Source organism: Meles meles, chromosome 4 (genome assembly GCF_922984935.1).
Source record: "Meles meles chromosome 4, mMelMel3.1 paternal haplotype, whole genome shotgun sequence".
In the NCBI taxonomy this organism is placed as follows: Eukaryota; Metazoa; Chordata; class Mammalia; order Carnivora; family Mustelidae; genus Meles; species Meles meles.
The window spans coordinates 90,085,461-90,113,460 of record NC_060069.1 but is presented as its reverse complement, the minus strand read 5'-3'; the positions used below and the strand labels follow the sequence as shown (position 1 = coordinate 90,113,460).

At 36.9% G+C, this 28,000-nt stretch overlaps 1 protein-coding gene across 1 annotated transcript; it reads right to left on the bottom strand.

The window, feature by feature from the left end:
* PLSCR1 (phospholipid scramblase 1) lies at nt 1-28,000 on the bottom strand. Its single transcript, XM_046003292.1, has 9 exons — nt 27,835-28,000; nt 24,396-24,421; nt 21,580-21,660; nt 17,037-17,386; nt 15,583-15,625; nt 13,568-13,788; nt 11,997-12,158; nt 4,022-4,183; nt 1-1,722 (listed from the first exon to the last, which is right to left on the bottom strand). Exons 2-9 carry the CDS (start codon nt 24,406-24,408, stop codon nt 1,684-1,686), a joined length of 1,071 nt encoding a protein of 356 aa, XP_045859248.1. The 5' UTR covers nt 24,409-24,421; nt 27,835-28,000; the 3' UTR covers nt 1-1,683.

The window sequence follows — 28,000 nt, the reverse complement described above, 5'->3', positions numbered from 1 at the left end:
AGTTGTTTAGATCAGTTGTAGTTTTACTTTGCTTAATCAGTGATCCTGGATCCTATGCAAAGAACAGGGAGAAGGAGTGGGAGAGCAGAGAGAAAATCAAAGTAAGATGTAGTTGTCACAGGAATAAGGCCAGCACCTCTGGCCTCATTTGGGGTTGGTTGTGGTACCTGACATCTAGCTTGGGTAGCCTTCCCTTTGTCCACCAAGCACAAGTAGAGCCACCAGAAAACAGCCATCCAAGTACCTTCACTTTACCTGGCATGCTGTCTATACCAACTGCAAAGTTAACACGAGTGTTTTGGTTACACCTCATTATTGGAATCTGGCATGGGGGAGTTGCCTGGGCTAATTAAAGGTGGTCATTTTCCCTGTAGCTCCCTTGCCATCCCAGTGTTCTCAACATTAGGAGCTAGTGGTGGTGGTGGAGTTCTGCTAAGGATGAACAGGAGTCTTTCCTCCACGTCCTTGTTTCCTAAACACACTTTTCCTTTGCATGAGTTAAATTGTAGGTTAGACATCTCCTCTCACTCGATCCAGTCTTGCCTACAAAATAGAGTACATTCCTTTAAGTTTCTGATGGGTAGACATGTTAGTTTACAGCACTGGTATGGATTTTAATAAAGAACATCATAGGCTTTTGCTCCTTTTAAAGGAGATCTGAAAGCAAAAAGGTGGTACATGTGTAATGTTCAGAATACCACCTAAATTGACTATTCACAGTTTGTTTAAAAATAAAAATCAAATATGCAAATATATCAATAATTTTTAAATCAGTTATTTGATTGTTGGTGTAAATAATCCAACAGACCATTACTGAAGTTTCTACTCAGATGAATATATATGTTCTATTTAACATCTGAGTGGTCTTGTAACTGTTATGCTCTATGAATGATAAAATGAATACAGGAGTTAACCATTGATTCCATTTGTAAATACTTACTTCAAAAATGATAACAGTGTTTCAGTTTTATAGAGTCTTTAAATGTGTTCTTCTTTACCACATACCTTTTTCCTTGGAAATCATTAAAACATCAATAATTTATTATCTTGTTAAATGAAAATCTTTTTATAGTAGATTAACTTAAAAAAGAAACTACATATACTGTAATTTGCTGAACAAAAATAAATACACATTTTATGTTCCTCGGTAATATAAATATTAAGTATTATTTTAACATAGTTGTAAAGGAAATTGAAATTATGTCGATTATTAACTTATGTGATTATATGGTATTTGCAAAGTAACATTAGTTTTTACACATGTGAAGTAAACTGAAACTATATTTAAGAAAATGTAACTTTTTATATTAAATTTAATAAGGCTTTAGTTAATTTTCTATAAAAATTGAAAATAAAAGAAATTACAGTTCAAAACAATTTACCATGGGAAGTTTCATGATTAAATGTAAAAATTCACATGTCCTTTCTCCAAAATACACAAAGAACATGTAAGAAATAAAAGAAAGTGCATAAAAACATTTATAAGTAAGTGATATAGAAAATAAACTCATAATTCCAAAAGTCATATATAACAGGAACTTCAGGTATCACAGTATAATTCACATACGCTATTAGTTATTTCAATAAAGAAAAAAAAAGTGAGCTTTTCTTTTACATAGTCCCAATCAATTCACAGACTTCAAAGTTTCTGAGATTTTCATTAATTCACTACCATGCTCCTTTTTATTCGTTGTTTCCACTCCTTTCAAAAAACATGAAGTCCTAGGTAAGAATAAAAATATGGAAATAAGTTTTCAGCAACAAAGCAGAGATCAGCATCTGGGAAAAGTTGATAGCTTTCCAATACAGTAGCAAGTACATCCTGTAATTCTGTTCATTTACTGATTGCCTACATGAATTTAATTTATTCTCTGGTAATGTTTCTAAATTTCACTTTTTCTCATGCCACTCAAAATATTTCTCTTTTTGATTTTTCTTTCTTAACTTTTTGTACTCCTTCTCTAGTAATACAACTTTTCTTAAGACTGGAATTCAAAGTACAATATTCAGATTTTTTTCAGGAGAATGACAGCCATCTTAGAGGTAGCATGCATCTTAGATTTTTTTGGCCCAGTTTTATTTCTCTTGCAAACTTGTCCACTGTGTTCCCCAACTTGTCTCACTGTATCAGTGTTTAACCAGACCCTCTTCCCTATGACTTTTATCAAATCCAATGGATTTTGTGTCACATCTATCATTTTCATTATCTGTTCACAAAGAAATAATTTAATCCTTGTCATCATTCACTTGCAACTGCAGTATGATAATTTTACCTCTCCTCAATTCATTTCTTACGTAGTCACCAGGATTCATCTTTCTGAGATTTGGATTTATGACTATTTTATTTATACCTGGTTTAAAACCAACTAATTAACTAAATAATTTTCAGTATCTTCACCACATATACAAGAAGTTGTCCAACCTTTAAAAGTCCTTTAGAAGAGGCCCAGTGTACACCATAGTCATTTCCTAATAACCCCACCACAACTCCCAACCCTGTTTTTCATCTATCCAAACACCTCAGACTGTCCTTTCTTCCTTTTACACATCATACCTTTGGTTATGGTGTGTGTATGTCTAGTCAAACAGTTTCCTAAGGTTACTTTTACTTTTCCCATGAAATAAACAGTGAAAACAGTTTTTAAACTGAATTGTGGTTATATTAAAACTTTATGTAGAAAATATTGGCCCTATCCCAGGTTAGATAGAATAGCAAAATAAAATCCCAATATCCACTTACCAAGCTTTAATAATTATTAACCTGACCAATCTTGGTTCATTAATCACTCCATCCCCTGGATCCCTCTGCCCTCACCTTCATTATTTAAAAGCAAATCTGTGATATCATACCATTTTATACTGAAACACTTCAGTGTGTGCCCCTAAAAATTTGTACTCTTTTGTTTTTATATAAGCCTAATATCACTAGCATATTTTTAAAAAATAATAATCTAGTAATATCATCAAATAGCCAGTTAGTGTTCAAATTTCCCTGAATTCCTTCTAAATGTCTTTTTATATTCATTTGTTCAAGTCAGTATCTAAATACGGTCTACAAACTGCATAAGTTGAGGTCTCTTAAGTTTCTCTTTATATTATTTTTTTATGTTTTTATTTTATGGACACTTATTTGTTGAAGCAACTGGATTCTTTTTCTGTATATCCTCTCACTTTTTAGTTTTTTGGGATTGCATCCCCATGTCAGTGTCTAAGATGTTCATCTAGTGGCTCCAAACCCTGCTTGTTTATTGGAGTCACCTGACAGTTCTAAACAGCTTGCAGGCCTGGTCCCACCTCCAGAAATTTTGACCACTATCTGCATGCAGTCTTGACATAGGGAGTTTGAAAGCTACCCAGGTATTTCTATTGAGCAGCTTGGCTTGAAAACTATTGCTCTGTCCCAGGAGCCCTTGATTTTGGCTGCATAGTCACCTGGAGAGCTATACAAACTTCTAATTCTGAGCCTTTAATTTAGTTAAATTGGGGTACAGCCTGATACTTGGGGTTTTTTAAAGTTCCCTAGCTGATTAAATGTGAAGATAAGTTCAGAATCACTGCACTATCCCACGTAATTCCTCTCAAATGGTAGTTCTATTTAATGGCTCAATGGGATGTTTACTCTTATTGCAGTTTGCACTCCTGTATAAGATGATTTAATTTAATAATGAAAGCTGGACGAAATCTTGTTTTACTGAGTCTATTCCATGAAGTCCAAATTCAAACTCTTTTTCACAGCACTGACTTCAATTTTTAAAGAAAAACCCCAAAGACCAGGGCCCCTCCTTAACACATGAGGTCCTTCTGTTACCATATGAAACTTCATAGACTCTCCAGAGAAACTAGTTACCTGCGAACCCAGAATACCAGAGAATAATGAAATTTCAGGGCTAGAATTAAATGGGCCCCTTGGAACAAAACCTATAAATTTCACAAGGTCATTTAAAAATGTACAGTTTACTCAGTCATTTCAGAATGATACTAGAGAAACCATCTAAACCCAAGATTAGCAGAATAGACTTACAATAAGGAAACATGCACCGAGCATCACAGCTTTCATTTTCACATCAAGGTCTAAAGGGAACTGGATACCAAAGTTATCAGCATCTGTAAATGCCTCTCTCACGAGACCAGTCCACTGCTTGGAAATCTTGCCAACCACATTTTCTTCATCAAGAGATTTAATCTAAAGTGAAAAAAAAAAATACATCCTTAAAGAATTCTAGAAAACTAGTAACAAACTAAAAGTTGAAAGAAAATGAAATACTCTATCAAAATTATCTGTAATACTTAACTATGAACATTATATCACTATTAAATGCATATAGACTCTTGTATCTACTTTTAGATGCATGAAAAAAGAAACCTGTTTGTTTGCTGCAGAGAACTTACATGAAAGTAGTTTTCCTTAAATATTTAACATTTTCTGTTCTACAATAAAGTAATAATAAATGAGTTGATCTAAAACAAAATTTAAGCAGAAAAAGGTACAAATATAAAATGTTTCTTTGGTGAAATTTCTAGAAGACCATCAGGTACTAAATGAGTCCCCCATGCTGTAAGAGAAGCACAGAGAATTTATATAAGCTGAGTGTTTAAATGTGATGGGAGGGTTGGGCCACCTGGTGGCTCAGTGGGTTAAAGCCGCTGCCTTTGGCTCAGGTCATGATCCCACGGTTCTGAGATCGAGCCCCGCATTGGGCTCTCTGCTCAGCGGGGAGCCTGCTCCCCCCCCCACCTCTCTGCCTGCTTCTCTGCCTACTTGTGATCTCTGTCTGTCAAATAAATAAATAAAAATCTTAAAAAATGTGATGGGAGGGTTCATTACCACCATCTGTAGAAAAATATGAAATGCAAAGAGCCTGGAGAAGACGACTGGCAGTTTTGAGTAAAGGAAAATAACCAATAAGTAACTTGATGGGATGCTGCAGGTCAAGTGTTGGGGTAAGACTGAACAGTGGGGTGGATAGACAGTGAACAAAAAGAAGAAGGGTGGATGATAAAAAGGGCTCCAAAGTAAAATTTTTCTAATTTTACAATTCTGCCTGAGGAAAGCCCAGGGCCATTAAAAAGAATTGAACATTTTGTGGCTGGACAAATGCACTCACCAAGTAGGTATGTGGGGGGATGAATATAACCCACACTTACCATGGTATTTGCATGTAGAGTTATGTCAAACCAGGAAAAGAAGTCCTTTTCAAATGTGCACAAGGTACCACAGGTGCTAGCAACACCCACTGAAGCCCTAGCTCAGGTTGAGAACAAGCAAAATAAATATGGGGAAACTAGGTGCCCTGGGTGGCTCAGTCAGTTAAGTGTCTGCCTTTGGCTCAGGCCATGATCCCAGGGGTCCTCAGATGGGAGTCCAGCATCAGGCTCCCTGCTCAGCGGGAAGTCTGCTTCTCTCTCTCCCTCTGTTGCTCCCCCTGCTTGTGCTGTCTCTCTCAGTCAAATAAATAAATAAAATCTTTAAAAAATGTGGGGAAACTAAAAACAGCTGACTCATTTTATTTTGGCTTGGGTTGATGGGTTCTTTACAAATCTGAAATAAACTTCTAATGTGACTGTGATAGCATAGATTATTGTTCAACAAATACTCATGCACTACCATTCCCCACCAACTATAAGCCCAGAATATGTCCCTGTACACTGACAGAGTTGCCCATATGACTTGCTTGACTAATGGAATGTTAGTAGATGTGACATGAGCAAAGTCCTTAAACATGGTTAAGTTGTTGGCCCTGGCTCTTGCTCTCCAGCGATCAGCCACTAGAAACACAGGATCCAGGTAGATGCATTTGCTACAACTCCAGAATGAATATACCTGTAGTAGACCTGAGGGCAACTTACATTCCAAATCAGAGCCATCTAGCTGAGCCTCTGTATACTCTGAGACACAGCTGACCTGCATATTCATTAGCATGAGAATAAATACCTGTAGTTTTAAGCTACTGAGTTTTAGGGGTTATTTGTTATGCAACATTATTGTGGCTAAACAGATTAAAACAAATTCCTCTTGCATGCCTGTGTTTTTTGTTTGTTTGTTTTTAAAGATTTATTTATTTATTCGAAAGAGAGAGCGTGAGCAGGAGGGGTAGAGGGAGAGAGAATCTCAAGCAGACTCCACACTGAGCAGGGAGCCTGACATGGGGCTGGATCCCAGGACCCTGAGATCATGACCTGAGCTGAAACCAAGAGTCAGATACTTAACCGACTGCACCACCCAGATGCCTCTGCACTGAAAAAAAAAAAAAAAAAAAAAAAAAAAAAAAAAAAATATATATATATATATATATATATACATTATAACTGAAAAGTAAATAGGATTAGATAATTTTTAGCTAAATTCTAGGTAACCTTACCCAATGTCCATAACCCAACTACCCTCTCCCCCCACCCCCCGGCTCAACCCTCTCAACCCTCGGTCTATTTTGTAAGATTAAGAGTCTCTTATGGTTTGTCTCCCTCCTAATCCCATCTTATTTCATTTTTTCCTTCCCTACTCCCCTAACCCCCAACTCTGCCTCTCAAATTCCTCATATCAGAGAGATCATATAATTGTCTGTCTCTGATTGACTTCAAAATATGTACTATTATTAAACAGTTTTCATATAGAAAAACTGAGGCAAGAAGAGTTTAAATAATTTGTCTAAGTTCACATAGATAAGAAGTTGTGGGAAGGATTTCAAACCCAGGCACTCTGTTCCAGAGTCTGTTCTCATGACCATTGTGATAGCCTGCTTTAGACAGTTAGGTATCAGTTCTTAATAAAAATCTACAACAAGGGTCAGCAAACAATGATCAGTGGGCCAAATCTAGGCTACCCGCTTTTTTGTAAAAAAGTCATATTAGGACACAGTTATATGCTGTATTTATATATTGTCTGTAACTATCTTCATGATCTTCATGCTACAATGACAGACTTGAAGAGTTGCACACAATGACCATATGGCCCATAAAGTCTAAAATGTTTTCTATCTCATCTTAAAATTTTTTTTCTAATACCTGCACTAGGTAAAACAGGACTAGAAAAACAACATGAAAAATAATAGCCAATGTCTTTCTAAATTATGAAACATTGCTGCTACTTCAATTGAAGTCATCAACTTGGTAGGTATTCTCACAATTGGCATTACTATTCAGTTTTGCCACTAGAATAGACTAGAAAAGAAAATGAGCTAATTGGTAAATAAACATGAGAAGAGTTAAAATGATTTCACTTTGCTCTGTAATTTTTAAATAGAAAAATTAAGTATAAATAAGCAAAAATGTTTCTTCAGTTAAATACTTAGTCCAGTCAGGATTGGATAGAAGGTAAACAAATAAATAGCTTTTTTCAATAAGAGTAAGTACTAAACATATCTCTATTCCTTCTTAATAGTGAAAATACCTCTAAATTACTTAGGAAATTTTTTTTTTTAAAGATTTTATTTATTTATTTGACAGAGAGAGAGAGATCACAAGTAGGCAGAGAGGCAGGCAGAGAGAGAGGAGGAAGTAGGCTCCCTGCTGAGCAGAGAGCCCCATGCGGGGCTCGATCCCAGAACCCTGAGATCATGACCTGAGCTGAAGGCTGAGGCTTAACACACTGAGCCACCCAGGCGCCCCTACTTAGGAAATTTTTAACAAAAAAATAAGTTCTATATAAAGAAACCCATATGATCTTATGAAGCATATAAAATTAGATATGAATGAATAAAAAGACATAACACTTTTGGGATGAGACAGGTTTCGCCTCATAAAAATGTTAATTTTTAAAAATGGTATACAGATTTAATACAATACTAATAGGATTCTAACTTCTGAAAAATTGCCTTGATATTCACAGGAAAGGAAAAATCTGATAGCAGCAAAAAACACAATAAAGAAGAATAATAAGTGGCTCTTTGGCTATGACTAAATATAGAATACATAATTAAGTTGCCATAATTGAGTCATAAGGCACTTATGTTACTGTTGTAAGAACAGATAATTAGATCAATGAAACAAAAATCTAAAATAGATCCCATCATTTATGGGAATTTATTTATTTATTTATTTGACAGAGATCTCAAGTAGGGGGAGAGGCAGGCAGAGAGAGAGAGGAGGAAGCAGGCTTCCTGCTGAGCAGAGAGCCTGATGAGGGGCTTGATCCCAGGACATTGGGATCATGACCTCAGCCAAAGACAGAGGCTTTAACACACTGAGCCACCCAGGTACCCCATTTATGGGAATTTAATGTATAGTATTTCAATTCATTAAGGAATGAATACTTCACTTAATAAATTGTGATGACATATCTGTCTAGCCATCTGAACAAAAAAGATGTTTGATCCTATCTTCTACAAGCAAAATTCCTGGTAAGTTAAAGATTTAAATATAAAAAAGATTAAAAAAGGAGTAAATAAAATATAAAGTTGGGGGTAACTTCATAATCAAGACAGGAGAATGGCAAGATATTAAATATATACATGTGCCTATATATGATATATATATGTGTGTGTATACACACACACACACACACACACACATATGCATACATACACATACATAAATATATAAGTTCCACAAAGGGTAGATTTGTGGAAACTATTTGCAGATCAGAGGACAGAGTTGATATCTTCAACATACAAATTATATTTACATACAAATTACATTTATAAATTGACAAGATAAAAGTAAACAATCTAATAAAAATACAGACAATGGATATGAATATGCAATTCAAAGACCACAAACAAAAGTAGCCAGTAAACTTAGGGCAAATTGTTCATTAATTCCTAACAGTCAGGGAATTACATATTAGAGATAAGCTTCCCCCTTCCACTTGCTGATTTTAGATTTCCTTTTTAGGTTGAAGTTTGCAGTTCAAGGTGTATCTGGGTATTATTCCTTCTTCTTACTCAGAACTCCTTATACTTTTTGAATCTGAGAAACCATGGCATCAAATCTGCATGATTTTTATTCATTTATCTCTTTGAATATTATCTTGGCACATTCTCTGTATACTTTTTTTCTGTGACTCCTCTTTGGCACATGCAAGAGTAGTTTATTCTAGTTTTCACATTCCTTTAAATTTTTTTGGTCCTTTCAAATTTATCTTTTCCCACTCTCCCATTTATTTTCCTCATATAGATCATCCAGTTCATTATTTCCCTCTTCACCTGTATCTAATTTTCAGCTCCACCCTCCCAATGAGATTTCATCAATGAGTGTTCCTTATTTCTGGAATTCCTATTTGGTTTGTTTTCAGATCCTCCTGTCCTTTTTACAATAGTCTCATTTTCTCCTTATGACCTTTTTTTGTTTCTTCTTTAGCCTCTTTAATGTTTATTTAGATATTTCTTATATAATTGATTGCAGACTGTTCTATTATATGCAGTTTGTTGGTGGTGAATTAAGTCTTAGAACATTATGTAATTTTTTATCTTTTCATGTGAATATCAGCTTTTTCTATAGGAACAGAGAGTGTTTCGGTGATCAGTCTTTGGCAATCTCCTTCTAGTGTGCTTTTGCATTCAATTATGTCATCTGTATCACCACTCAGGATCAATTTCTATGTTATGAGGTTCCTCATCCATAAGAGTGGTATGAATTGACCTCAGATACATAGCGAGGACTATAATGTATTAGCAGTTTCATGGGTTTTTTTTCCTCCTACCAAAAGTCTTGGAAGGAAACAAATTCCTTTATTGCCTCCATGGGAAAAAAAGTCTGCTTGTCTTTCTTCTACTCACCCTTTGGAGAATCTCATGGCTTCAACTAACATCTATATGCTGAAAACATCCCAAACTTTTTTTCTACATACCAAAAATCCAACATAACTGAAATACAAATTATGAGGTTCTCACGAATTAACTTTCTTCTCCAAGATTGTTAACCTGGCTAATGGCATCATTATCCATTCAGCTGCTGCTGCCTTTTTTTTTTTTTTCTTGAGAGAGAGAGGGATTGAGAGATTGGGGGTGGGCAGGTGGTGGCAAAGGGAGATGGAGAGAGAGAATCTTAAGCAAGCTCCATCCCCAGGCTCTGTCAGTCTCACAACCCTGAAATCATGACCTAAGGCCAAATTAAGAGTTGGATGCTTAACCAACTGAGCCACCAGGTGCCCTCATTGAGCTTCTTAAACATCAGATATTATAACATGAATCAGAATCATCTCCAAATTTTCTTTCATGCTTAGCTGACATCAAAGCCACGAATCAGTTCCATTTGGTATACTTATGAAATGTCTCTGAATTAGTTCTCTCTTTAGAATGGCTCCTGCTCCTGCTGTGTTCAGGCCATTATCTCTTCTCTACTCTGTTTCCATACTGTTGATACTATGATGGAGTCCATGTTCCACTGTGGTTCCTTACTGATAATTCCTGCTTTCAAACTTTTCATTATACCTAGCCTAAAGAAAATGATTCAAGGGACTACATTCTCAATTCTCTCAAAGATGTTACCTAGTTAGAACCATTCTAGATGCACAGGAGACTAGTTAATTCATTACATATAATGGATGCTTTAAGGCATCCACTGAGAAGGGTTGCTGGGAGATTTCTAAATTCCTTAGCATTAAATATAAAAGTTTCACAATCCAATTTCACTTGTTGCACCAGTATTTTCACTTATTTTCTACAAATAAAGTCTATGTCAGCAAAAATTTTATTAATATTTCCTGAAAGAACAATTACCTCTCAGTCCTCTGGCTCTTTCATAGGAATGACAACCCCTACATAGAGAACTATTATTATACAAAAACTATAAGGTCTTTACACATGCTTAGCATATATCCCCTCAATCCCCCCCTTACACTATGTATATGCCTTTGTAAGAGTTTTTATAAAGTCTCTATTATATCACGTGTTTTCTTAGAAGTGCCTGTCTCTCTCATTTGACTCTGAAGTTACTGAGGGGAAGGAGTCATTTTTATACAACCAGGGTCTAACAAAGGACTTGAAAATCATATGATTAGAGAAACCAGGAAGATAATATAAAGAATGGAGCTGGAGAGTGGAAAACTGTAGAAGTCAGGGGACAGTGTCAGATTGCATACACCTTATAAGGCAGGCCTGCTCAGTTTTAGATTTTTGCCCCTTTTTATAGAAATGTTGGTCCACCTTAACATATTTTATGATTTTTCCAAGAGGATCACGGGATTAATATTAAGTTATAAAATCTCCCTATTTTTAAATATTTGCAACTAAATAATTCGGGCTACAAGACTAGGCCATCTATGGAAAAATTGCTGTAATGAAACTCTTTCATGTCGTAAATGCACAGATAAATTATGGTTTATGGTGATCAAATTTTTTTAAAAAACATTTTATTTATTTATTTGACAGACAGAGATCACAAGGAGACAGAGAGGCAGGCAGAGAGAGAAGAAGAAAAGTGGGTTCCCTGCTGAGAAGAGAGCCCGATGTGGGGCTCAATCCCAGGACCCTGGGATCATGACCTGAGCCAAAGGCAGAGCCTTTAACCCACTGAGCCAGGCGCCCCTACAGTGATCAATTTAACACAAGGATAAAGAGAGGCATAACTGGGAAGTATATGTTCCACTACCTTTCTTAAAACTCTCTTTGCGTTAGTTACAAACAGCTGTTTTTAGGAACTCAAAGATGTCAGAACTTCTGAAGAGGATCTAGAGCAATGGCAGCCTATATTTCAGATTAAGGAAGGATTCATATGCTTTGGCAATCAGACTTAGATGATGATGTTCACATTTTATTTTAAATGGATAATATATGGAGCATCCATATTGACACCACCATGTTCAAATGTTGGATGTTTTGCTTATACCTATTTGTTTATTTGACTACAAAGCTCTGCTTCTTTTTTTCCATTTAGTATAATCAACACTGATGCTTGATCACAGTATTAACCACCTTTCTGACCAAAGTTAAATACATAAGCACACTGTCTTCTTCTTGAAATATCAGGACACACGCATTTACTTTATTTGTAACATCCTCCCAAATTATATTACCCTTTATGCGGAAATCAAGACCTGTAAACATTATCACATCTCTTACCTCAAAATCAACATCTGCACAACAGCTGCACACAACACATGGACCAGTAATTTTTAGTACATCCTCTCTCCTCTCATTCTGAATTGTAAACCTGGGCAGGCACGGATGCCAGTTCTGAATAACATAACCTATAGGTACACCAGGAGGCGCATGGATTGCTATCTACAAAAGCAAAAGAATATATATAAATCATAGTAATTATAATGTCTAGTAATCACTCATTTATTGAATACTTTTGAAGTGTAAGACACTGTTTTAAGCACCACTTAATTTCTAACACACCCCTACAAGGTTGGTACTATTATCCATATTATAGAGAAAGTAACCGAGGCACAGAGAGGTGAATTAACTTGTATCAGATTCCCAACCTCAAAGAAGAAAAATGAGGTAAAAACTTGGGCAGGTTGCATGCATCGTTTCCACTCTTAAGCTTTGCTCCACTCGCCATTGTACATTTTTTATTCTCCATATTTATAAAAATGTCTCAATTGTTAAGGAACTCTTTTCTTAAACTTTTTAAAAAACAGTGTTTAAATGTAGGAACACAGCTCAGAACAGTGGGGCAATTTTAAATATAAGCAGCAATGGTGCCAAAATGGAAAGAAATGAAGCCTGGAACCTTCGCTCTGCTACTTAGCTAGGTGACCTTGAAAGTGCCTTAGTGTGATCTTTTTTACAATAGTGCATTATATGTTAATATACGCTTTATATTATAGAGCACATTCCATGAAAATCTTAGTGTTCCTCAGATATTCCTTAATGAATATTACTATATATAACCTAAATGATGTGGAAAATAAATAATTCAGCATGAACAACTTCAGTTATCTTTTTAAAATATGTACAGTATTAGATTTCAAATATTCATGTGTTTGCAACTGTGTCTCTCATGCTCGCACAGCTCCCTCTCTGGAATGACTGAGTGGCCCAAAGGGCTGGTTTCAGGCCAACGGAGATATATGCAAAAATCAACTTCCCTATAAACTCTCTGTGCCCCAGCATCTCCTCTGAGATCCACATTCTGTATTAGTGGGCTGCCAAGTAAATAAAATGGATACCTGGTCTTTATGGAGTTAAAGGTATTCATAACTACTGTATACCTCCTATGGGGGCTCAAATACATTCATAATTTTTATAGATACATAAACAGGCATTGAAATTTTTCAGAGAAGGCCCTTCTGTGAGGTTGGCCCACACTGTGAGATGAACACATATAAGATATTCTAGGATATTCTCTATGGTATCACTGTTTTGGCTTTGGCCAGACTCTTCGTGTTCATTGTAGGTAATGGATTTGACCAAGGTGCCCTACCTTCTCAGCTCTCCATGAAGATCAAGAAACCCTGTCTCTGAGATTTCTGATCTCAACCCCATGAGACACACTACTCATGGCCATCGGGCTAACTGTTCATTGTTTTTCACTGCCTTTCTTGGAAATTTTACTCTCAAGTATACACTAAGAGCTTATGGACCAATTTTCCTTTAAATCTCATTTGATTACATAATCCAATGAAAGGGTGAAAATTCTTGCTGAACTACTTTACAAATGACCCTGGTAATTGCTCACTGACCTCCTGAAGGCAGCAAGGGAAACAACAGCTGTCACACTTTAATGGTCTCTCCAAAGTTATAACTTCTCGGCCCATATTATCAAGAATTCTCATGGTAAATGGCCTAGAAGCCCCACAGCAATTTCGGGTACAGAAATCCGTATCCTCTGCTGCAAAGTAAATCCTCTGTCCAAAGCTGTTCTTAATTTCATATTTGTTATTAGTTTCAAAACCTGTTAAGACTACAAACATAAAAGGGGAAACATTATGACCATTATGCTAAAAGAATATTGAATCTATCCTAAGATACTATAATGTGTAGTTACGCCATTTTTAGATGATACTTCAAGTAACACAGGGAGAAAGAAAAGAAAAGGTGTTTGGAGATGATCTAGATGGAGGATAAATGGGAAAGGGAAAGAAGAAGGAAAAGGTTTTAAGGCATAGAGAAATTATGCGTCCCTATGTGAGACATGGAAAAGAAAACAACTCATATATCTTTCTAATTCCATAGACTCATGTCAGAAAGTCAGACTGCTGCTGAGGGATGGTGCAATGCTGTAGATGGTCTTAGTTGTGCTAGGTGTATGCAGAAAATATCCACTTGCTTGGTATAATTTCCATATATTCAGTTATGTAGGAGAATGTAGGATGGTTGCTATGTTTATACTCTGTGAAATATTCTATCGAACACATTTTTTTTATATGCAATACTCATGGCTTATGTTTTTGTACTGTGTGAGGGAAGGTAATGAGAAGACTTATTCTTAATGCATACACGTAGAAAGGGAAGGTGAAAATGGAAGATGAATTAGAACATTGCATTAGGCCCAGAGCACCCTTGTTTAACTCAGCAGTAGTTGTTCAGAAGTGGGAGATGGGTGCTAGACAATGGGAAGAGGTCCTTAGCAACCAAGGCTGCAACTCATAGGCTATCTAGACCACTGGCATCCTAAGTAAGCTCTGTACTCTAGAAGGGGGCTATCTCTTCACAGGGAGGCAGAGGTATGCTAAATGCTGATGCCCATGTGATAGCTTACCAATGGGGTTCCCATACTAAACCACACATTGCAAATGTCTCCTTGCTTAGAGCCAAAAGGAACAATTAATGGTCCCACTAGTATATAGTCCTTGTTAATATGGGTCATGGGATGTCAGAGTCACCAAAATAATGAATGACTAAAAGATAAATATGGGACAAAAAACACTCCCTAATGTCTATCTGACTTTTAGTCAGGTAGAGATGTCCTTCATAAATTCTATCACCATGACCTCCCTTAAGTACCTTTGCTCTGGCTCAAACAGGCTTGGGCTCTTTCTTTAAAAGAACCACCCTTGACCTTAACATCTGACAGTCACATGTTTTGTGAGAAAAAAAATTAAACTGATTCATAACATGGACTCTATTATCTAAGTGTTTCATTAAGTAGTTTAATCTCAAAATTCTTCAGCTGGTTTATCTATAAAATGAGGTCAATGGTTTTACACAATCTCTAAGTTACCTTCTAGTTACTCAAAAAATGAAGGTAGGCCTCCAGGCCTGCTGATCAGCATACTCCAACACTGCATTAGCTCTGTACCCAAGGTGACAATCCAAAGCCCACAGAACAAAGGTTTTATAGGGTTCATATGAATTCCAAAACATACTCATCCAAATTGAAGAAGTTTACTTGCTTTTTAAATATACTAAGGTAACTGAACTAGTGCATTTGGTTCTGTGTCAATATCAAGATCATCATAGGCTGGGAAGAAAACAGCTGAAGTCATTTCTAGAGAAAAGTGGGAGAAAAGTAAGTTTTGATCAGTTTCCTTCAAAGTCAGGGTCTGTAGCATGAGGACAGATGCTCAGAGTAATAGTATTTTACTAGAAATGAGCTACTGATAATTACCATAATTTCATTATCATGGAGACATTTATAAATAATCAGATTTAACTTTTCCACATCAGTGAAAGTGTTACATTTGTGGTTGCTGATATGCCCTTATCTGTATAAATATCTTGTTCTAAAAATATCATCAATACAATGAATACATACCTTCCAGAAGCTCAACTTGCTGATGAACCAGTATCTGATCTATCTATTACAGCAAAAACAAACAATTAAGCTATAAGTATATTGCCATGCTTTTACACCAACCAAATTAATATTAGTGCTTTTATATTTTAAGGAATGTATATAGTCAATTATCAGTATTTATCCATATTTAGTAATAGAATATCTTACTTCTAAACTTTTATACTTAAAAAAGTATAAAATTAAAGTTAGTATTATCTTTAACTGAAAAACAATCTATTGAATGTGTTCACTATTAATGTGGGCAAATTCAGGTCAAATAAAATTGACTCACACTAGAATCCCTCTAACAATTTTTTTTTTTTTAATTTCCTTCTTGAAAAGACTTAGGAAATATTAAGGCTCTATCCATTTGAAAAGTTTATTTCTGGATCTAAAAAAATTTTTTTCGAAGTGTGCTTGATACTATCTTTTGGAGCAGGTAATAACTTCCTCTATATATTCTGTAAGGCCTTGATTTTAAAAAGAATCTGTTCAAGGTATTTGTCAGAGAATGTATGAACTACTAAAAGTTCTTACAATACATGCTGCCCAAGTGCACTGTGGGAAATTAGTATAGAGAGTACAAGAGAGCCAATTCATTTGCTGAAAACTGGTTGGTTACCACAGGAATATATTCATTTGTTTATTGATCAGATCATAAAATTTCATATTCCTGCTCTACCTACCAGATTTCCAACACTGGGCAAATACTAACCCTCACATTGCTAGGATATGGTATCATGCAGTACACTAAAATCAGAATTTTTTTTTTTTCCTACTGGTGGCATTAATAAAATTGGTTCTTCCAAAGAACAAAGCATCTTAAAATACAGTTTTATTACTTATAATAAAAAGTATATCATGTTGTACACAAAGTATGAATTGTTTTTGGTATCACTTATTGACACTCAACACCAAATTTAGTTTAATGTTTATTTTCACCTTCCAGAAAGTTACTTGGTGCTGAGATTAAAGATACTGAGATCCAGCACCATGGTTCCAGAAGGAAGAAGCCATTCCTGCTTCTTTAGTGTTTTGGCTCTGAGTCAATTATATAACTTCTCTGGACCTCAGTTTCCTCTTCTGTAAAATGATGATAATTATAGCACCTATATATCATAAAGCTTCTAAAGGGATTAAATAAGTCAATACATGTGTTATACTTAGGAACAAAGTCTGGAAATTGTGCTTAATAAAAGTTTGTTACTGGCCATTACCACAGATTATATTCAAAAATCAAAGAAAACACAATTTCTTAACACATTTGCATTTTGCTTTAAAAGCAAGCTTCACTTGGAAGAAGTATCGTAACTTGTTGGTATAAAATGTTTTAACCATTTCAAACTTCTGTGAATTAGTCATTTCTTAATTTCATTAAGTAAACTATAAGTACGGTTTTATTTTTTATGAGTGTTTCATTTATTTGAAATTACCTGACTTAAATATTCCAATCCAGGTGGACAATCTATTGGAGGTGGTGGTGCTGGCATCCATGGTACCCCTGCAGGTCCGCCTGGCTGATTGTACACTGGCTGGTGTTGGACAGGAAAGCCTACCGGGCCAGCACCTGAATAACCAGCTGGTGGAATTGAGTAGCCACCTTGGGGGCCAGGGTAGCCAGCCTGGGGGCCAGGGTAGCCAGGTTGGGGGCCAGGGTAGCCAGCCTGGGGGCCAGGGTAGCCAGGTTGGGGGCCAGGGTAGCCAGGCTGGGGGCCAGGGTAGCCAGGCTGGGGGCCAGGGTAGCCAGGCTGGGGGCCAGGGTAGCCAGTGTGCTCTGAAGGTCCTGAAATATAAACAGATGAAATAATTTGTAACTGCACAGAAAATGAAACATGAATGGATGACTCAACTGAAATTTCAGCCCAGAAATCCTGTTTCTATGAAGCTTTAAGTTTGTATTTTTATCTTCTATCAATTTTTCAATGAGATATTTGTGGTTTCATATGCCCTCCCATAGGACTCGGGACTGTGAATAGAGTTGGCCCAAGCCTTATTCACTGTTCAAAACTCAGTTGAAAATAGTCTTGAAACCTAAGAAAATGATGAAAATCAACAACGATCTAGAGTCACCTACAAAAAGATTCTGGAATGCCTTAATAGAAAAGAGAGATGGCATTGTGTCAAAGACCCAATATAAAGGCTTTGAGTTAGCATTTCTAAAACCAAAGCACTTTATAGAAATATGATAATTCTGGAGTTGTAGGAAACAGTACCTCCCTTATGTAAAGAACTGCGGGTGGTTTTGCCCCCTCAGGGAATATCTGGCAAAGTCTGGAGACATTTTGGTTGTTTCAGCTAGAACAGAGGGTGATACTGGCATCTGGCAGACAGAGGCCAGTGATGACGCTAAATATTTCCTGAAATACCAGAACAGTACCCTGAAAATAAAGAATTGTAAATCCCAAAATATTATAGTGCTGCAGTTGAGAAACTCTGGTATAAAGGTAAAAACATGTTGTTACTTCCAGTGTTGTCCAGGTGCTTATCTGGGTTAACAATTGGCCTGAACTTTAAACCCACAGTACATTCCTATCCTAAGACCTCCTACATGAAAAAAAAAATCCATTATGGGGCGCCTGGGTGGCTCAGTGGGTTAAAGCCTCTGCCTTCAGCTCAGGTCATGATCCCAGGGTCCTGGGATCCAGCCCTGCTGGATCCCTGCTCTCCGCTCAGCGGGGAGCCTGCTTCCTCCTCTGTCTCTGCCTGCCTCTCTGCCTCCTTGTCAGTCAAGTAAGTAAATAAAAACCAAAAAAAAAAAAAAAAAAAGGTCCATTATGATAGGTTACAAATTTAAATTTCAAAATTCACTGCTCTCAGCACTCTAAAAAATACAATTTGAGCACCAAGGAAGGTAAAAAATTATAACAGGCAATTTATAAATACTTTTAAAAAATTTATTTATATAATTTATACTTTAAAAAATCAAAAAGATTTAGAAGATAGACTAAATCTCATATTAATACTTTTTAAATATAGTTTTTATAGTTTATTCCTTCTTAGAATAAATAAATATTTACACTGATTAACGAGAGTCAAAGGCAAGCTCCTTGAAAGAAGGGACCAGATCTTTATGACTATATATGCCAAAACAAAGTGTTGGGATGGGGAGAGAGAAAAGGAAGGAGTCAGGACATCCTCCCTGAGGACTGCCTTTCATCTGAGATCTAAAGGATGCAAAGGAGTTGAGTAGATCAGGGGCACAGGGAAAAAGGTTTCACAGAGAAGCCCTGGGATAGTAACACATCTGTAAAAAGGCATGTTGGCTTGAATAGCAGAGAGTCAGGCTTAAGAGACAGTCAAAGAGAAGGCAGGAGAGCCCCTCAGGTCTAGTGAACCAAATTAAGCATTCTGGTCTCTATCATAAAAGCAACAAGCACCAGCTTGCATATATCAGGAATTTGAAAGGCAACGTGGGGGAGATAAACCATAAGAGACTCTTAATCCCACAAAACAAACTGAGGGTTGGGGCAGGGGGAGGGAGAAGGTGGTTGGGTGATGGACACTGGGGATGATATGTACTATGGTGAGTGTGTGAAGTGTGTAGGCCTAATGAATCACAGACCTGTACCCCGGGGCTAATAATACATTAAATGTTAATTTAAAAAAAGCAACAAGCCAATGATGTACACATTGAATACAGTCCATAATATGAACAGATAAGCATTTTTAAAGATCACTGGCTACAGTGCAAAGATCAGACCACAGGCAAACGAAATGGGGATACATGAGTTAATAGGCTACATTACTAGCATTATTTCAATCTTCTCGAGACTCTTGGAGAGGATAGCTGATTATTTCCCAAATCAATGAATTAAGCATACAGAATTACCTGAAATTTGGGTAATATTTTCATTTGTATGAAGTCCAATTGATTTAACATATTATTAGTATTAATAGTCAACTAATATTAAATCACTTATTATTTGTAAATCTTTGTCCTAGGTATTTTACATATACTTTCATTCAATCTCCAAACAAAACTGAATTGGAAAATATTAGACCCAGTTTATAGAGAAGAACTGAGGCGTAGAGGTTTAACAACTTGTTTGAACCACCACACAACTATGAAGTATAGAAGCCAGAACCTGAAGCCTGAGACAGCCTTTCTATGTCTTTTCCCCACCTGCATAAGGGGGGTGATTAATAATAACCTTATAAGGTTGAGAATTAAATGAGTTACTCCACATTAAACACAGTGAGCTCTCAATTTTAAACCATCACTACATCATTGTCATATTAAGACCTGCACTATATGTGGCCTTAGGACTTGAGAAATAAAATTAAGCTATTTTTCTTACAAACTCTTGTCTGATTATAACTGAATTTAATTATGTATCACCTATTTTTAATTAGCTGTGGGGTGGATTAAATCATTCTCCAAATACCTTGGATACATACTGCAGCTTGCTAATAATTCTTTAAACAATCGCCATATAAGAATTTAGAGCAGTGGTTCTCAGCTCTGGCTGCACATTAGAATTACCCGGGGAACTAAAGAAATTACTAACCCTGGGTCCCACTACCTGAACTTCTGTTTTAATTTTCCTGGGATAGTTCACTGATAGAGTGTTTTTAAGAACTTCCATGTACGACTTAAGTGCAGGCACTCTTGAGAACTGTATCTTAGAGATTTTCTAGCTCCCATTCTAAAACTGCAAACATCTGGATGAGATCCAGGCCCTACTGGGAAATTTCTGGCTAGACAATTAAACAGGCCACTTAATTCCCAAGCAGATTTATTTGCTCAGAGTAGAAAACAAAATAGATACACCCTTCTGCCCAAACATGATCTCTTTTGATCCTAAATCCCCAGGATGATCTTTCAAGATGGTAGTAGTCAGACTACTTGCAAATTTGGGTGCACCATGATCTTTGCCATTTAGTAAAGTTCTAATAATTTTGATAGCTGTAACTGTCTAAATGAGAATCTCCGAAGTCTTCTATTTATTGGTTCAAAGGGAAAAATGTACTCCCTACTATGGAGTGATATGATTCAACTGCTTTTCTTAGATGCAAAGCATAATTCAAGATGTATACAAAAGCAAAGCTTTCATGTATGTTATGAGATGAAAATGAGAATTATCCCCATGCAGCTGCATTTTTATTACTTACAGCTTCCAGTTTTAAGTTCTTTTCTGTGACTCTCACTGTACACAATTACTCTCAACTAATATCTGACTCAAAAATACCCAAGGATAAATCTCCTAAATGTGATTACATGATGACAATTTTCAGAACAAATGAAGAATCAATTAAATCTCTCACTTAAAATGTGTATTTTGGGGTTTAATTTATGTGCAGACTTTATTTGCTAAATGTAACCTCTCTATTTTTTATTGACTCTATATCTTTACTATCCTGTATAAGTAAAAATTACTTTGATGATATTTATGATACTACATAGTCAAGCAAAATAATCAAGAACTAGGCTGCCAATTTCATTATTGCACTTTTAGTAAAAGACACTACTAAAATATACATACAGAGATAGACACATAGATACATACATGCTTTGGGGAGTATCAGTAATTGAAAAATATGGGGTTTTTATTCTTTTTTTTTTTAAAGATTTTATTTATTTATTTGACAGAGAGAGATCACAAGTAGGCAGAGAGGCAGGCAGAGAGAGTGAGAGGGAAGCAGGCTCCCTTCAGAGCAGAGGGCCTGACGTGGGACTCGATCCCAGGACCCTGAGATCATGACCTGAGCCGAAGGCAGCGGCTTAAACCACTGAGCCACCCAGGCACCCCATTATTCTTTTTTTTTTTTTTAAAGATTTTATTTATTTGACAGATAGAGATCACAAGTAGGCAGAGAGAGAGGAGGTGGCAGGCTCCCTGCTGAGCAGAGATCCCGATGCGATGGGGGGCTCCATCCCAGGACCCTGAGATCATGACCTGAGCCAAAGGCAGAGGCTTAACCCACTGAGCCACCCAGACGCCCCTGGGGTTTTTATTCTTTAAACAAGTGTCTTACCTTGGAATGCTGCTGAAGGATATTCAGGGGGATGTCCAGGTGGTAAATTTGTTCCTGGATAAGGAGCCCTCATTTGCCCATCTACAATTCAGGGAGAGGTAAAACATACACCTTCTTTAATAAAATATATGTCAGAAAGAAAAATATATTGTCCTTAGGTAATTTTCATTTATATGATCCTGTGCTGTACTAAAATTGATAAAGTGAATTCTTCACTTAACTACAACAAGCTATGCATGCTTTCAGACTTAATTTGCAGTAGAATCCTGTTTCAAACAAATTCCTTTTTTGATAAAATGAGATGGCTGAGTTGCTGGGGCTGAATTTCTGGTTCTCAAATACGCCTGATGAATGTTCACTTCCATATTTTGATTCCATTAGTAGTAGGAAAACAGTGTTTTAAAACCACATGCAGACAGTGAAGAAAGATGTAGGGATCATAATGGAAAGATTATGGATGATTTCAAAGATATCTAAATTACTGCTACAAGAATTATTTTTTAAATATGTAAAATAATGCATACATTTTAGTGTTTAAATATCCTTTTTACACTTACTCTGCAACTCCCCCAATAAGGTTGAACCATAGGAAATTCCTAATATTTGACTGACTATGACCTACGAAAATCATAACTGACTGAATTACAAAAAACTAACATATTAAACTATGTTGAGTATTTTTAATCATTCTTCGTATTTGTGTTTTCTAGTCATTTATTTAGTAGTGACCCCAATCAGACAAGAAATATTTGTTGAGCACCTCCTGTATGGCCGGAGTTGAGCTCTGAGGCGATACTGCCTCTGTCTTCATGCAACTTATGGTCTAGTGGACACTACACTTACACCATGTTTCATTATGGCTTGCTAACTATAAATTCAAAATAGTTTCTAACCAAATGATGAAGGCACAGCATTAATACAGAAGAAAAAGTAAGTCAAACTTTCAATCTGATATATTTCCTATATCCTTCTTTACCATAGGTCTTCAAAGACCACTCAACTCATATGGTTTCAGTAGGAAAGCTGGATTGTGAGCACCCTTCTCCATTCAATTGGCTTCATAATAACTTCAGTAGAATGGAGTCCATGGAGACTGTGCAAATTCAGGTAACAAAGAATCTTCTACTTCTATCAGGGCTTTTCCCTGAATGGATAGTGGAACATAACCCGATTTATTACAGATCTCTGAAATACCGCAGGTCTTTCCATCCCAACAATTCCCTTGTTTGTTGGCTTCAAGGGTTGGCCTACCTCCTAGTTCTCTAGCTCTCAAAGCCCTGCCCACAGCCCCCACTCCCAAGCTGAGTGAGATCACACTTACCAGATCTCAAGAAAACACACTACAAGCGTGACTAACAGATCTACTCTTGAATGATATGTCACATTTCGGCACCTCTTAATAGGTAACATTGTTTGAACGACAGTAAATACATATACATATCTAGGAGCAGAAATTCATATAAAGGAAAAACAAGCAAATGGGGAAGAGGTCAAGTAGACCAAAGGGAATATGACTGATGAATGGATTTCTGCATTTGGGAAATGGAACTTAAAATAATTTATAGATATCATAGGGCTGTCATGTTATCATAAAGAAATTTTATTTTTACTTCTATATATATTTACATATATACAGACATACATTTTATTCCTATTATGCACACTTAAACACACCACAATTACATATATGAAGATGATGAATTAAAAGGTAACTATGACCTTGGCCAAAAGAATGCTTCTAAAATGATCTAAAGCTCCTAATGCTGCAGCAGATATGGTAGTGTAATACTGTATCAATTTACATTTTAAAAGCCTTGAGTTTTGTAAGTAAAATTAAATTAATATAGCAAACATTAAGAGAAGAGAAGAAACTTCATGAAGGAAAGCTGAGGTTTCTAGTCCTACAGAGTTTTTAATAGATCTAGCAAGGTTGACATTGTGGTGAAAGATAAACATCTCTTTGGTAGCTAAACAAAAATAAACAGAATATAAATCTCACAAAACAGGATTTTGTTTTTCATACTTTCCCCCATGTGGGCTTTGATCCCATGACCCTGAGATCATGACCTGAGCTGAAATCCAGAGTTGGCTATTTAACTGACTGAGCCACCCAGGTGCCCCTAGAATTTCCTTGATAGTAAAAAGCCATAACATAATGATTGTTATTTATTTAAACCTGCCCACATGTGTCTGTTATGAAATATAGAGCAAGGATATATAAGAAGATTTTATTACAATAGACTGACATTAAATGTATTATCTGTTAATTTGAATTGAATAACGTTAATGCATATAAAATGCACATAAAAAGGCAAATACTGATCTAGATGGAAGATAGTGTAAATTATATAACATATTTCCCAGTAAGACTAAAATTCCTTAGGCTTATCTAAGGTTTTTTTTTTTTACATTTTTACAGGAAAAATTAATGGTAGTGGATATATGTGTACTTTATCTCTATGTCAAAACAATGAACTAGACTCTGGGTTCTAAAGCATAAACAAAACAAAGCAAATTATATCTTTTTAGAAACTGTATAAAACATTATGACAAAGAACATATTAACAACAGATTTAACATTTTAGGGGCGCCTGGGTGGCTCAGTGGGTTAAAGCCTCTACCTTCGGCTCAGGTCATGATCCCAGGGTTCTGGGATCGAGCCCCGCATCGGGCTCTCTGCTCAGCAGGGAGCCTGATTCCCTTCCTCTCTCTCTGGCTGCCTCTCTGCCTACCTGTGATCTCTGTCTGTCAAATTTAAAAAAAAAAAAAAAGATTTAACATTTTATAAAATGAAAGTAAACACCTAAATTACTTACTTTGTTTTTCCATGATTTAGAGAGTTCTGAAAAAGAAGACCTGGTATTATTACATTGTTTACAAATTTATAGATCAGATATGACAGTTGAAACAAGATATTCTGAAATTAAACATACACATAAGATATTCGTCTATTCATCTCAACTACGAGAATGGTCATTTGAACCCTTTGGTCTTGATCCCATTCCCCACTGATGCAGTTCTGAGTACAACTTAAGAAGTTGTGGGTCACCCCAGGATGGTGGACATTTTCTACAAACCTTCGTGGAGAGAGAGGGTCTTATAAGGCAGAAAGCCAAAAGGAAAAAACACTGTGATCTTAGGATCTCATAATGCATCCAAGTTAAACTCCAAAACTGGAGCCGTCCAATCTACACAAGAGTGTGTGATCTAGCACACAGCCTTAGGGTTGGGCTCTAAACATGCTTCACCAGGACAGGTTAGCTATCAGAATACACTACTGCAAGTATCTCTGGATTCCAAGTTCTGTGGATACTTTCTACCCAACTTGAATAGTAAATTTGAAAAGGCCTGATCCTTTGTTTTATGTTTCAAGATACACTTTTAGCCAGAGAACCCACTCTCAGGGGTTGTCATAGTTGTGGCATCACAACAATACAACCGAAATTTTGTGTTTGGCTATTTCTACAGAAAATAATAACAACAACAATAATAATAATACAACACAATGCACTCAGTACTTCTACCTTCCAGTTCCTTGATTCCTCCTGATCTCTCCACTTAAAATCCCAATCCCCTTTCTGCCTGCTAATTACAATTAACACATAAAGCAAAACCTCCTATCCAGAGATCCAAGGAAAGGAAAATAACAGACTCTAAAGCAGAACTTATTTGTCTGTATTTGTTCTTTTCTTTCCTACTTGGTTACACTATTTTGAGTCTTAAACTACAGATTTGTGAAAATGAGTCCCTGATGGCAAAACTACTACAGAACAAAATCTGGGTCCACACTATGCTGTAGGTTTTAGAATTTTTGCAATTTACACAGTATCTCAAGCATGAAAAATGGTATGTCATAAATTCAGGTTCAAAATGTTAAGTGACAAGTTGTACCTGTATGTGTGCCAGGTAGAATAAAGAACTTGTGGAATAAGGATGATACTCACCATGTCACCCTGACCACTCCTGTTTGCTTTTGATTTTCTCAAACTTAAGGGTCTATTAACAAGAGGTAATGTCACTCAGTTTTGGAAAAGACTAAGCTGAGTCCTGGGCGAATCACTTAATTAATTAACACAGTAACTTTTAAATAATGCCCCCACTACCCTTACTAAGAAACAAACCCTAGAAAAACTTCCAAGAAAAAGAACATCGTATTCATCCTGTACTAAAAGAAAAAAAAGTTTCTAAGGAAGTTATATATATTGTACCACTGGAACCTTAATCACCTCAGGACAAATATATAACTTCAAATTATAATCTGATTACTATACACTTCTTCCTGATCCTGTTAAATGAGAGCTTCTGAGATTAGTGCATCATATACTATAGTTATATAAGTGTATCTCTGGAAAATTATTCTAGCAGACACCGTAAGACCCACTACTGCTCTGGGCTATTTGAAAATTATAAACCTCTTCCATCAGGGAAGAGAAACAATGCAAGTGGCATCAGATGGGGCTCCACAACTCATATTATAGTGAAATCCTTGACCCATATCTTGGGGTCCTGAAATTTCTATCTTATTGCTTTAAAAAATAGTAATGTACAATCTGGAATCCAAGGGAAGCATCCCTAATTTGGAAGATCCTAAGACTACTAAGCTTATAAACTAGGCATATACTAGATTTGAATTATTTATTCATATTTGCTTCTTAATTGTTTAAGAACAAAGTAGTTAACATTTTTCTGAGTCCCAAGATGTGGATATATGTTCTGCATTATTTTAGCAAAATGTTACTGCTCTAAAGACAGTGACAGAATTCTATATCCCTAACTTCCTTTGAATCTGAGACCCAAAGGAAGTCTAAAACCAACCAGGCCATGGGTGGGGCTTGAGGAAGTGAGGCATTATAGACAGAGAACAGTGGAAGTCCTGTGGCTAGAAGGAACTTTACTCACTTAAGGAAATGAGAGCTTTGTGGATTACAGAAGAGAGGAAGAGGTCATCAGACATTAGGATAGAGAAGTGTATGGGGACAGTTAGTAGCCTTTAATATCTCTCTACCTGAATTCTATGCTCTCAAAGGCCAGAAGATGGCCTGTCTTGTACAGAACAAGGCACTTAACGGGTGCTTGTTGACTGAACAAGGTGTGTACAGTATTATTTCACTCCTTTTGGTCATAAGGAACAGCTCCCTTACAAATGTGAAGGGTGCTTAGTCTCTGATCCAGCCACTTATTTTACATGCCACTTTTCTATCCAACTGCAGAAATCTGCTCATTTCCCTTTTCATTTATTCTTCATTCCTTGCGTCTATTCAGTGTTCAAAGCCTCACAGTTGTCATAGTCTCGGGCATGCTATTAAGAGAAAGTTCTGCGGTTAAGAAAGTTCAACAATGAAAAAGGAAATCATGAATCCCTTGACAATTCCACTAAATGACACCTGTACTAATGTTTCTCACATTCCTAAACTAGGAGAAACAATGCCTGCCTGTTCCTGAAACTGGGAAGTAGACATTGTAGGACTTCCAGGAATAGCTGTATAAATAAAACTACATGGGAATCAGATAATAATCTTGGAGAAGCAGGGATTTTACTATTAAATATATTAAAAGCTAACCCTACTGAGTACTTGGGGGCAGTGCTAGACACAACTCCAACAGCTTTACACTAATATATATCACATTCCAACGCTTGTAACTCCTTTTGGATCTTTACACAATTTCAAAGACGAGGATGAAGATGAAGAAACTGATTCTGAGGCCACAGAAATTAAGTAGTAGAGTCAGGATCCAATCAGACAAGTGGATTCTAGAGCTAAAAGTTTTAGCCTCTAAGCTGCAAACCATCGCTTTCTTTACAATTGATCTGGTGTTCCAGAGTGGCTAGCACAGTTTGGGGGGGTCCATCCATACACCTAGTTAATACTTAGTGTTAAATGACAGCTAAGAGGGTCTATTAATCATCTCTTCTAATTCCACCAGTCCCCTCCCCCTCCCAGTAAGTGGCGGATACCCAGAGCTCAGGTTCTTGCCCGGTTCCTCAGCCCGGCGGAGAGGTGAACAGTACTAAACGGGCGCTGAGCCTACAAGAAGTCTCGGCAGGAAACATGTGAAGGGCCAGAGGGGTCCCACGCGAGTCGCCCTTCTGCTTCCGGGGTAGTTCCCTGGGCCCTCCGGGACCCTGACCGCCACTCACCCAGCCAGCACAAACCCAGCCCGCTAGCCCTCGTGCCCCGGCCCCCGCCAGTAGCCCCCCAGCGCACCGCACCCTGCCGGGAACGGGAGCATCTCCCGCGCTCGGTGCGTGCCCACCTGTGGCTGTTGTTGTGTTGATGCCGCCGCCAGGCGAAGTACTGGAACCTCCGAGCGACCTCGGTGCCGAGAAACTCTCCGGGTTTCGTTTCCTGGTTCCTACCTAGTCCTCGAGCGCCCGCGTGCCTGCGGGAGGGCGTGATTGCTGCGGGCGCCGGCTGCGCGG

Coding starts and splice junctions, on each gene's coding strand:
- PLSCR1 (XM_046003292.1), bottom strand. Junction 4,184..11,996: donor GTGCAGATGTTGATTTTGAG/GTAAGAGATGTG, acceptor TTTTCACTTTAG/ATTAAATCTCTTGATGAAGA. Junction 1,723..4,021: donor TCGGTGCATGTTTCCTTATT/GTAAGTCTATTC, acceptor ATTCTTACCTAG/GACTTCATGTTTTTTGAAAG.